The sequence below is a fragment of the Heptranchias perlo genome, chromosome 8 (assembly GCF_035084215.1).
Source record: "Heptranchias perlo isolate sHepPer1 chromosome 8, sHepPer1.hap1, whole genome shotgun sequence".
Lineage (NCBI taxonomy): Eukaryota > Metazoa > Chordata > Chondrichthyes > Hexanchiformes > Hexanchidae > Heptranchias > Heptranchias perlo.
The window spans coordinates 73,684,527-73,697,005 of NC_090332.1; the positions used below are offsets into that span (position 1 = coordinate 73,684,527).

Here is a 12,479-nt window from a genome sequence, read left to right on the forward strand (position 1 = left end):
TATTATATTTCAGTTATGATCAGTATATTCCATTTATGACCAATATATTCCAGTTATGAACGGAGCTAAGTTTGAACTCAAAATTTGGCCAACTTGGCAGGAAGGGGACCAAGCTGGGAACTGGAGAATGTCGACTTAACCTAGTCCGAAGGCTGAGTCGGGAACCGTGTAGACTTGCAGGCTGGACCTGGAGCCAAAGATGGGTGACAGAGCTTCCTGGGAGCGTGATGGAGGTGGTCCTACAAAGCCTCGTTGGCCAGCCTCAGAATGATTGGGAGGTGGGGACGGGGGTGGGGTGGGGGGGGAAGTCATGCAACCCCCCCAACCACTGGTGCCAGTGCTGCCTAGAGGAGTGGAAGGGAAGAAACAAATTTTGCTGATCCTACTATCACTGCTTCAACCTGAGACCTAATTTATGATTGGCACTTCATCCACAAGCCTAAACATTGACTCCCTCCACCACTGGCGCACAGTGACTGCAGTGTGTACTATCTACAGGATGCACTGGTGTAATTTGCCAAGGCCTCTTTGACAGCACCTCCCAAACCCTCAACCTCTACCACCTAGAAGGACAAGGGCAGCAGGTGCATGGGAATGCCATCACCTCCAGGTTCCCCACCAAGACACACACCATCCTGACCTGGACATATGTATAGTTGTTCCTTCATCGTCACTGGGTCAAAATCCTGGAACTCCGGTACCCAGCAGCATTGTGGGAGCACCTTTACCACACGGACTGCAGCAGTTCAAGAAGGCGGCTCACCAACACCTTCTCAAGGGCAGCTAGGGATGGGCAATAAGTGCCGACCTTGCCAGCGACGCCCACATCCCCAAGAATGAATGCAAAAAATTGAACAGAATGTTGTACAATACATTATAATTTCTATTGGGAACTTTGAGGTCTTAAAATGATATCATGGTATATTAGCAAACAAACGCTTAATGTGTTTCAATGAAATTTCTTGCTCCATTATTTTAATAGATGCTTTCACCCATTCAGTAGGGGGAGGGATTTCATACATATGCATTAACTGTTTGTAAACCAGTATCCCAGGATGTACCTTCAAGGCCATAGTGTTGTTTGTTATCTATAAAGTGAATTTTTAAGTAATGTTCAAAACAAAAGCTGCTGTCCGAGGTTCTTGCATGTAAGATATAACGTACAAACGTTATCTTTCAGTACGTCTTCGATTATCAGGAAGGCGATATTCACTGCTGCGTGGCGGATATTGGTTGGATTACAGGGCACAGTTACGTGGTCTATGGCCCACTCTGCAATGGTGGCACCACCGTTCTGTTTGAGAGTACTCCTCTCTACCCGGATCCAGGTGAGCAAGGCAGGGATGATCACCCAAAAAACGCACTGCATACACCTACAACTGTTGGTATACTGGAGGGAAAAAATGTCAAGAACTTTACTGGGCGGGGGGGGGGGGGGTTGGGATTTTAACTGCCAGCCAACGTCTGGTGAGAAACTGTTGGTTTCGGTTAGTTTCCTGCAACTTTACCACTCAGGTCGGAGTTAAAATCACAGTCGGGGTTTGATGACGTCACTGAGCCCCCGATCTGCATATTTAAAGAAGACCCCCACTAGCTTCAGGCGGGTGCCTTTGCCATCTGCTCAGAAGAGCACATTAAAATGGAAGACGACGGGATCTAGGCTGAACATCGGCGGATAAGTCACCCGATCGATTTACATGCTCTCCGGTTTCAGCTGGGCAGAGAGGGTTAAAATCAACTCCCCTGTGCTTCTTGAATACTATCGCTAAAAACCCGCCTCTAAAATGTTAAACACACTTATGGCTGCTTGATTACAGCACAGTCCTGCCTTCTCAGGGAGTGACTGTTCAATGTCTGAGATACATTTAGAAATTTATAATCAAAACTACTGGAAAATTGTAGAAGATTGTGTCAAAAAATGCGGGGATTTTCTCTCATTTCTTGCAGAAAAGTTGGGGGGCTATAGTGGATATGTATTGGTATTCTGTTACTACATCTGACTGTTAAATTGTTTTAATATTGTTTATGAATCTCCCACCCATCCCAGTTCCTGCTGGGACAGTTTTTAACACTTCCCCCAATTCACACTGACACCATTTCCCAATCTCCATTTCATTGGACATTCTTCTTACCCGTTCTCCAGTTCACACTGACACTCTTCATCCACTCCCAGTTTATGTTGGTACTTTTGCCCCCTATCCCCTCCCAGTTCACCCCGGCACTGTCCTTCTCTCTCTTCCTGCCCTCAGCTCTCTGCTTCACCACTTCTCCTGCCTCCTACCTGATGCTAATGCTGCTCCGGAGGAATTGGACACTGCTGCAGATTCTGTGGGCGGGGGCTTCCTGATGGCATGAATACGATGGTGAGATCAGGAATTCTCGACCACAGTGCGCAGAATCCAATTCCATGGAGTGTCAGTAACAACATCAGCCAGAGGCTGGGTAGCAGTGGTGGGGGGAAAGTTGGGGAGTGGAGCAGAATGGCACGATTACAATGGAATCTGCAAAAAAACAATGGCGGCAATCTTCCGGAGGCCCTGCTCATTAGAGGCCTGTTATTAAAGCAGCAAAGCGTGTCTCTCTCTCTCTCTATATATATATAGACTTTTAAGATATACATACACACACACATATATATATATATGTGTGTGTGTATGTATATCTTAAGAGTCTATAGGCTTTTGTCCATGCTCGATTCTGATATACTGGAAATGCTACGAAGAAAGGAAGTCATGATGAACCTTTATAAAACACAGGTTCGGCCACAACTGGAGTATTGTGCCCAGTTCTGGGCACCGCACTTTAGGAAAAATGTGAAGACCTTAGAGAGAGTGCAGAAAAGATTTACCAGAATGATTCCAGGGATGAGGAACTTTAGTTACGTGGATAGACTGGAGAAGCTGGGGCTGTTCTCCTTGGAACAGAGAAGGTTGGGAGGAGATTTGATAGAGGTATTCAAAATCATGAAGGGTCTAGACAGAGTAGATAGAGAGAAACTGTTCCCATTGGTGGAAGGGTCAAGAACCAGAGGACATAGATTTAAGGTGATTGGCAAAAGAACCAAAGGTGACAATGAGGAGAAACTTTTTCACATAGCGAGTGGTTAGGATCTGGAATGCACTGCCTGAGGGAATGGTAGAGGCAGATTCAATCATGACCTTCAAAAAGGAACTGGATAAGTACTTGACACGAAAAAATGTGCAGGGCTACGGGGATAGGGCGGGGGAGTGGGACTAGCTGGATTGCTTGTGCATAGAGCCGAATGGCCTCCTTCCGTGCTGTAACCTTTCTATGATTCTATGACTCTTCCACACCTGCTGTACATGATGAGATCAGTAACCTCTGAGTGTATCAGATTAAGTTGGATAAAGCTGAAGTAATGTCGGTAACGAATACATCACCGAACAGTATGTGCGCCAATTGCCTTTAGGTGGTAGCAAAGGAGCCAGCAGCTGAATGGATGTCCAAGCCTAGACCTTCCCTCTGCTGCAGGGGTCCTGGGTTCTTATCTTATAGGACCTGTCGACCGAGGGGACCTCATTAATGACCAGGAGCCTTTCACGCAGTCTTTTGGGAGCAGCCTGCATGGTATGCCATGAGAATCTGCAGAAATGCAGCTCAGACATCACCTCAACAATGCTTGAGGGGTTTGGAAAGCTGCAGTCCACCATGGAGGGAGTGGCAGTTCTACGAGTGCCTGCAGAGGAGTGCCAGAGGGCAGAGGTGCAATTTGCAGTTGTTTCTCTCCCAAGCACTGTAATGGTGGTTACTGAGACCTGAGGCTGCACTTTATAATGAGGCGCTCTTAGTTCTGGATTGGGCAGGCTCGGGAGCAGCCTGAGGGAACCCTGTTATTGGGCTTCACACGCAATGGGCTGTTCCCACTCAGTCCTCTGGTAATCCGGAAAGAATGCCCAGCAATGGTAGGAGGAGGCATGAGGCATGGTTGAGGTGGGTTCCTCTCAGGGTAATGCCACATCCATCCAATCCAGTTCCATACAACCCAGTGTCAGATACTGGGGAGAAACAGCGAGCTAGTGCAGGGTCTGAGGTGCTGGCAGTAGTTACAGGATCATCTTGTGATCCAGCGTAAAGAGAACAGTTGGTGGCATGCACCTTTTCCTGCCACTGAGACAGCACTTAGGAGCAGCACTAAATTAGGCAGAAGACACATACCATACAGTGGGACCAAGGAAAAGCACTGGGCAAACAAACAGTAACAGTACTTACGCAGAAGAGGCAAATAAACTGGTTGCAACTTATTTCAGCTGAGATCTGGGATTTCTTTTGAGAAGGACCATATTAAGGTTGATGGTCACGTATAGCAGTTGAGGTAGAGTCGATTGTAATGAAGGGAATGGTGTTCTTAAGGCCACTGTAGGATAGGACTGTCATACAGGAGCTGAATTATAGACAGATGACAGTCCTGTCAATCATTAATTGACACACAAGTCCTCCTCCAAGTACTGAGAATGGACCTCCTGGACCTTCTGATCCATGGTTACTCTTTTAAGGATGGCAAAACTGTGCAACAGTTGCAGACGATTTTACAGACCTAGTCGGGGCTATTGACCTTACCTGGTCTGGCCTATATGTGACTCCAGTCCCACACTAACACGGTTGACTCTTAACTGCCCTCTGAAGTGGTCCAGCCAGCCATGTAGTTGTATTCTGGATGGGCAAGAAATGTCGGCTTTGCCAGGGATGTCCACCCACATTCTGAGAATGAATTTTAAATAAATCAATTATTGTACTAAATCCACAGATTAAGGCATTGTGATCAAAGTTCCATCCAATTTACTATGTTTTATAGTGTTAAAGTTATATATTAACTTTTGTTATTGGATAGGTAGTTTAAATATATCCAAGCAAAATGCTTTCTCGGCTGTCAATTTTATCTACTCTTAATTCAAGGTTGCTTAATTCAAAATGATCTGATAGTCCAAATTTTGTACCACTAAATCCCACTTTGCACTGTTAGTCACACTGCATAATTCAAATTATTGGATAATCCAAGTTTATTTTACCATAAAATGACGACTTTGACCAAGATAGGTTGTAATTAAACCATGAAAGGCTAAGAGCTTGTCCTCTGACTCAACCTATATTTAAGATACAGCTTTACAATCGTAATGATATCTTGACACAACAATCCTATGCACAACAGTGACAGACAAAATACACCATTGTCTAAGAAATATAAATTGTTCTGGTTCCATCGATTAGAAAAACTGCAAGTCAGACGTCATTTTCTCAATCACTGACCAATTGGATGTTACTTTACCACTCACATCTAAACTCATAACTTCCCCGTATATACAGAGATGAAAAAAGATAGCAAAGTGTACACCAAGAATTCCACAGTGCGGCCATAGGCAGTGGTACAGCCATAGTGCAGTCAAACATGGGTTCGTGCTTGTGATTTCCCTATCTCAGCTACACCTTCCAGGGTCTAAGGATTTTCCCACAGGGAAACATGGAAGAATATTCAGTCGACTGTCCCCCTCCTCTCTCCCACACACCTTCTGACTGCAAATGACAGAAAAGGAAGCAGATTTCCTTCTCTGATCCACCAGTCAGCAAGTTAGTTATACATTTAATGCTACTTCCATTGTCAGGATTAACTATCTGTTTCCTGAAGGGCAAAGTCTACGTCCTTCCACAGAGGGGAGAACATGATTAGGGGTTAACTCTTCTTTACTTCATGTACTTACACAAATAGATACAAGAACCAATTCAGCACCAGTACACATACACACTCTGGGAGTGTGCTTCACTGACTCAAGTAGGCTTAAGCACCCAATTTGTGAGGCATTGCATTTGCAAGAGGAAATTTTTTCTAGCTTTCTGGAGGCCTCACACGAGTGAGCAAGGGCCTCACAGCAGTTCCTAATTTCAGTCAATCCCACGAAAAATGGTCCTATGTCAAAGTTCCTGATTTTCTGCATCTGCCCTTTCCATTTGCCTTGATCTCCCATATAAAAATGGTGCTGCTGGCACTTGCTATTCTGGCCTTCTTAAAGGTATGTTTGACTGTTCACGTTTGCATCTAAATTTTTTTGGTTTTGCTTTCCGAGGCTGTCGCCTCAGAGTCAGAAGGTTGTGGGTTCAAGCCCTACTCCAGAGACTTGAGTGCAAAATCTTGGCTGACGCCCCAGTGCGGTACTGAGGGAGTACTGCACTTCCGGAAGTGCCTTTTCTCGGATGAGATGTCTACCTTCTCAGGTGAACGTAAAAGATCCCACGGCGCCAATTCGAAGAGGAGCAGGGGAGTTCCAACCAACATCACTAAAAACAGATGATCTGGTCATTATCTCATTGCTGTTTGTGAGACCTTGTGTGCAAATTGTCTGCTGCATTTCCTACATTACAACAATGACTACACTTGAAAAAGTGCATTGGGACGTCCTGAAGTCGTGAAAAGCACAATATAAATATGAGTTCTTTTTTCTTTTCTGTGTTGTAGTATGACTGCCACCATACAACTGTACCTCACTTATCATGATTTATTTTTCACCTTTCTGACTACATCTTTCTAACGAAGGGATAATCTAAAATATCCAAAACCATTACACACTTCTACAAAGGAATAGCTGAATCTCGATCAATGAATTTTTTTATATGAAGCTGTTGACATTTCACTGATAGTTCAGTACTTTCTTCTGAACGTCACAAATGTTGCAGATGGAGGAGATGAACCATCCAATGCGTATAGCGGGAAAATTGCATTAGCACCAACGTACCCGCTACAAGTGGTGGGAACTATACCAGCTTTTTATTTGCAAATTATTTTAAACTGAATTCAAATGCTCAAACTGCCACAGGGGGAGTTGAACTCATGTTCTCTGGATTATTAGTCCAGGCCTCTGGGTTACTAGTCCAGTAAGATAACCACTACACAACTGCACTATAGAATCATAGAATCTACAGCACAGAAAGAGCTATTGCCGGCTCTTTGAAAGAGCTATCTAATTAGTTCCATGCCCTTACTCTTTCCTCAGAGCCCTGCAAATTTTTCCTTTTCAAGTATATATCCAATTCCCTTTTGAAAGTTACTATTGAATCTGCTTCTACCGCCCTTTCAGGCAGTGCATTCCAGATCATGCAAGGTGACCAAGGTTGGGAGCTAATTATTCAGGGTTATTTAACATTTCAGAAGGATAGGAAAAAAGGTAAAGGTGGTGGGGTAGCTCTGTTAATAAAGGATGAAATTGGTATAATAGTGAGAAATGATCTTGGCTCAGAAGATCAAGATGTCGAATCAATTTGGGTGGAGGTAAGAAATAGCAAGGGAAAGAAATCACTGGTGGGAGTAGTATATAGGCTCCCTAACAGTAGCTACACTGTAGGGCAAAATATAAATCAGGAAATAAGGGGGGCTTGTAAAAAAGGTTACGCAATAATCATGGGCGATTTTAACTTTCACATGGATTGGACAAATCAAATTGGCAAAAATAGCCCTGAGGAGGAGTTCATAGAATGTATTAAGGACTGTTTCTTAGACCAATACATCAGGGAACCACCCAGGGAACAGGCCATTTTGGATCTGGTAATGGGTAACGAAACAGGATTAATTAACGATCTCAAAGTAAAGGATCCCTTGGGAAGCAGTGATCATAACATGATAGAATTTCACATCCAGTTTGAGAGCGAGGATCTTGGGTCTGAAACTACTAAGGATGACTAACAGAATAATAAAGAGGGAGAAAATAAATTATGAGAGTAAACTAGCAAGAAATATAAAAACTGACAATAAAAGCTTCGACAAGTATATAAAAAGGAAGAGGGTAGCTAAAGTAAACATTGGTCCCTTAGAGGATGAGACTGGGGAAATAATAATGGAAAACAAGGAAATGGCAGAGGAATTGAACAGATATTTTGTATCTGTCTTCACAGTAGAAGACACTAATAACATACCAATAATTGTAAATAATCAAGGGGCAAAGGGGAGGGAGGAACTAAAAACAATCACTATCACTAGAGAAAAAGTACTAGGTAATCTAATGGGTCTAAAGGCTGACAAGTCCCCTGGACCTGATGGCTTGCATCCGAGAGTCTTAAAGGAAGTGGCTACAGAGATAGTGGATGCATCGGTTGTAATCTTCCAGAATTCACTAGATTCTGGAAAGGTCCCAGCGGATTGGAAAACCGCAAACGTAATACCCCTATTCAAGAAGGGAGTGAGACAGTAGGCAGGTAACTACAGACCAGTTAGCCTACCATCTGTCATTGGGAAAATACTAGAATCCATTATTAAGGAAGTAGTAGCAGGACATTCGGAGACTCATAATACAATCAAGGAGAGTCAACATGGTTTTATGAAGGGGAAATCATGTCTGACAAATTTATTAGAGTTCTTTGAGGAAGTAACGGGCAGGGTGGATAAAGGGGAACCAATGGATGCAATATATTTGGATTTCCAAAAGGCATTCGATAAGGTGCCGCATAAAAGATTACTGCACAAGAGCTCATGGTATTGGGGGTAATATACTGGCATGGATAGAGGATGGGTTTACTAACAGAAAACAAAGAGTCGGGATAAAAGGGTCATTTTCAAAATGGCAATCTGTAACTAGTGGGGTGCTGCAGGGATCAGTGCTGGGCCTCAACTATTTACAATATATATCAATGACTTGGATGAAGGAACAGAGTGTCTTGTGGCCAAATTTGCTGATGATACAAAGATAGGTGGAAAAGCAAGTTGCCGTGAGGATACAAAGTGTCTGCAAAGGGATATTGACAGCTTAAGTGAATGGGCAAAAATTTGGCAGATGGAATATAATGTGGGAAAATGTGAAGTCATCCACTTTGAGAGGAAAAATAAAAAAGCAAAATATTATTTGAATGGAGAAATATTACAAAATGCTGCGGTATAGAGGGATCTGGTGTCCTCGTACATGAAACACAAAAAGTCAACATACAGGTACAGCAGATAATCCGGAAGGCAAATGGAATATTGGCCTTTATTTCTAGAGGGATGGAGTATAAAAGCAGGGAAGTCATGCTACAACTGTACAGGGTGCTGGTGAGACCACACCTGGAGTACTGCGTACAGTTCTGGTGCCCTTATTTAAGGAAGGACGTACTTGCATTGGAGGCAGTTCAGAGAAGGCTCACTAGCTTGATTCCGGGTATGGAAGGGTTGTCTTATGAGGAAAGATTGAACAGGTTGAGTCTATACTCATTGGAGTTTAGAAGAATGAAAGGAGATCTTATTGAAACATACAAGATTCTGAGGGGATTCGATAGGGTAGATGCTGAGAGGATGTTATCCCTCATGGGGGAATCTAAAACTAGGGGACATAGTCTCAGAATAAGAGGTCGCCCGTTTAAGACGGAAATGAGGAGGAATTTCTTCTCCCAGAGGGTCGTGAATCTTTGGAATTCTTTACCTCAAAAAGCTGTGGAGGCTGAGTCATTGAATACATTCAAGGCTGAGTTAGACAAATTTTTGATCAGCAAGGGTGTCAAAGGATATGGGGGAAGGGTGGGGAAGTGGAGTTGAGGTAAAAATCAGATCAGCCATGATCTTACTAAATGGCAGAGCAGGCTCGAGGGGCTGAATGGCCTACTCCTGCTCCTATCTCTTATGGTCTTATGGTATCATAACAACTTGCTGCATAAGAAAATGTGTCCTCATCTCCCCCTCTGGTTCTTTTGCCAATTACCTTAAACCTGTGTCCTCTGGTTATCGACTGTCCCGCCAGTGGAAAGTTTTCCTTATTTACCCTATCAAAACCCTTCATAATTTTGAACACTTGTATTAAATCTCACCTTAATCTTCTCTGCTCTAACGAGAACAAACCCAGCTCCTCTAGTCTCTCCACATAATCGAAGTCCCTCATCCCTAGAAATGTTTCACTCATTTTTTATTAGGCTGTAAATAGAATAGAGAGAAGCAGATGCTGCAGCATTCAGTGGAGCAATCAATGACATATTTATATCAAGACGTCCATCTATATCTCAGATGCCATTTTGTGGTTGGGCCACTGAGGCAATGTAAGGAAAAGGCCATTATCAGTTGCAAGTCAGCAGGAAACAAAGTGAAAGATAAATGACACAAAGGAGATAAAAGAAAAGGAAATTCTGTTAAGCAGAAGCTCAACTGTGAAAACTGACACGGTGAAGCATGAGAACCTTTGGCGACTCAAAGAAAGACAAGGATCACCATAACAGAAGGAAAGCCAAGGACTGGAGGGTAGAGGAGAGCTGAAATAATAAAATAGATTGAATGGGGGAATAATTAATGAAGGAACTAACAGACTAGCGTGGATAATTGTAAGGGGAATCATATGGGAGTAGGGAATGTAGAGCGTTGATTGAATTGATGTGATATTGATCTCTGTTCAACTATCTGAGGGGAACTCCTCTTGGGGTTTGTCAGTAATTTAGCAGCAGACTTGGCAAGTGCCATCTCTGATCTATCAGCATATTTGCCGACCATCAATTCAACTCAGAAATTTTGAGAAATATCTAAAAGAAAAATGACATTTCAATAAAAGTCAATGCATGTAAATTAGAGAAAATGGCAGATAATCTGGAAACATCTAATTTTCCAATATGTTGACATCAAAAAGTCTCATGTATTCAATTGGAATAGTTTAGATGCATTTCATTTCTAGTTCTAGGAAGCTGAAGTGTTTTGTTTATTCAGGTAGATACTGGGAGACTGTGCAGCGGTTAAGAATCAATCAATTTTATGGGGCTCCAACAGCCATTCGCCTGCTGCTGAAGAGTGGAGACAGCTGGGTGTCCAAGTATGATCGATCGTCCTTGAAAACACTAGGCACTGGTAAGCTTCAGCGATTTCCAGATTAGCAGTTCACTTTGGAGAGAGGCTAACGTGCCACCCCCACTTCAATAAAGGAGACCGAGATAAGCAATAGGTCAGTCATTTTTTAGTTGGTGGTAAACTATAGGGAGTAGAGCTTCCACGGGGGTTCTCCGATCTGCTGTCATGACTTAATTTTCTGGGGGTGAAATTGGTCTCACCAAAGACCAATTTCATCCCCGTCACATTTTAGCATGTACTTGTACAATTGCTTTGAGAAGTTCTTTTCCTCTTTGTGGGAACAATCTCTAGTTAATTGCTTACCTGTACATAAGAACATAAGAAATAGGAGCAAGAGTAGGCCATAAGGCCCCTCGAGCCAGCTCTGCCATTCAATAAGATCATGATTGATCTTCAACCTCAACTCCACTTTCCCACCCTAACCCCATATCTCTTGACTCCCTTAGTGTCCAAATATCCATCGATCTCAGTCTTGAATATACTCAACGACTGAGTATCCACAGCCCTCAGGGGAAGGGAATTCCAAAGATTCACAACGCTCTGAGTGAAGAAATTTTTCCTCATCTTGGTCCAAAATGGCCGTCCCCGTATCTTCAGACTATGACCCCTAGTTCTAGACTCTCCAGTCAGGGGTAACAACCTCTCAGCATTTACCCTGTCAAGCCCTCTGAGAATTTTATATGTTTCAATGGGGTCACCTCTCATTCTCCCTGTCCTTTAAATAGTCTTAAACTGACCAGAGAAATTGGCAGCTGCCACTCCAGAGTACTGAGCTTGTAATTCAGAGTTTCAAGTTCAAACCTAGTCTTGACTGACATTTCTACTCTGCCCTCCCCAGAGACCACACTTACATAGAATTACATATTACATAGAATTTACAGGACAAAAAAAGGTTTTTTGGCCAAATTGGTCTATGCCAGTGTTTGTGCTCCACTTGATCCTCCTCCCACCCTTCTTCATCTAACTCCATCAGCATATTCCTTTCTCCCTCATGTGCTTATCTAGCTTCCCCTTAAATGCATCTATGCTATTCACCTCAACTTGTGGTAGCAAGTTGCACATTCTTGACCAACTATTCAGAAAAAGTTCCAGGGAGCAGGAAGCGGATTGACCATTCTCAGGTCACTCCAGTCTGGTAGGTCAAACAAATATAGAGATACCCATGGGCTAGAACATCCTTTCCTTCCTCCTAATTCAGTATAATAGCATGGATATATGGGGGGTGCGGGGAGAAGGAAAGGAGCCATTTTAAGAGAGGAATAGAGAAAGCAAGCCAGGACTGATTAAACCAACCACGGTACAATATGCATTCGGCTCCTGGATTTTAGGATTAGTCTTGACTGGGATTAACCCCCAACTGCAAGTTTGTGAAACTACTCCCTTAATCTACACTGCAAGGTTTAACTGCTCATTTTTCCCTTGCAGTGGGGGAACCTATTAACCACGAGGCCTGGCAGTGGTACTGGAAGGTTGTAGGAGAAGGTCGATGTACCGTCGTAGATACCTGGTGGCAGACAGGTGAGGACTGCTTGGAAATGTGTAGGAATTCAGACACTCAGCAAAATATGCTAAGAGGGTTGTCCACTAAGAGCATCCAGCACTGGAATTAGACGTAAGAATTCTTCCAACTCTGGCCTCTTGTGCATTTCACACTTCCTTCGCCCCACCATTGGCAGCCATGCCTTCA

At 43.3% G+C, this 12,479-nt stretch overlaps 1 protein-coding gene across 4 annotated transcripts in view; it reads left to right on the forward strand.

Moving 5' to 3' along the window:
- Window positions 1-12,479, forward strand: part of LOC137324707 (acetyl-coenzyme A synthetase 2-like, mitochondrial) — a 64,250-nt gene that overhangs the window by 25,136 nt on the left and 26,635 nt on the right. For 3 of the 4 annotated variants that reach the window (XM_067989318.1, XM_067989316.1, XM_067989319.1), the window contains 3 exons: window positions 1,181-1,328; window positions 10,655-10,792; window positions 12,218-12,310. In XM_067989318.1, the coding sequence (XP_067845419.1) occupies window positions 1,181-1,328; window positions 10,655-10,792; window positions 12,218-12,310 (379 nt within the window). The remainder of the gene's footprint in view (window positions 1-1,180; window positions 1,329-10,654; window positions 10,793-12,217; window positions 12,311-12,479) is intronic. The other variant, XM_067989317.1, reaches the window with a different exon arrangement.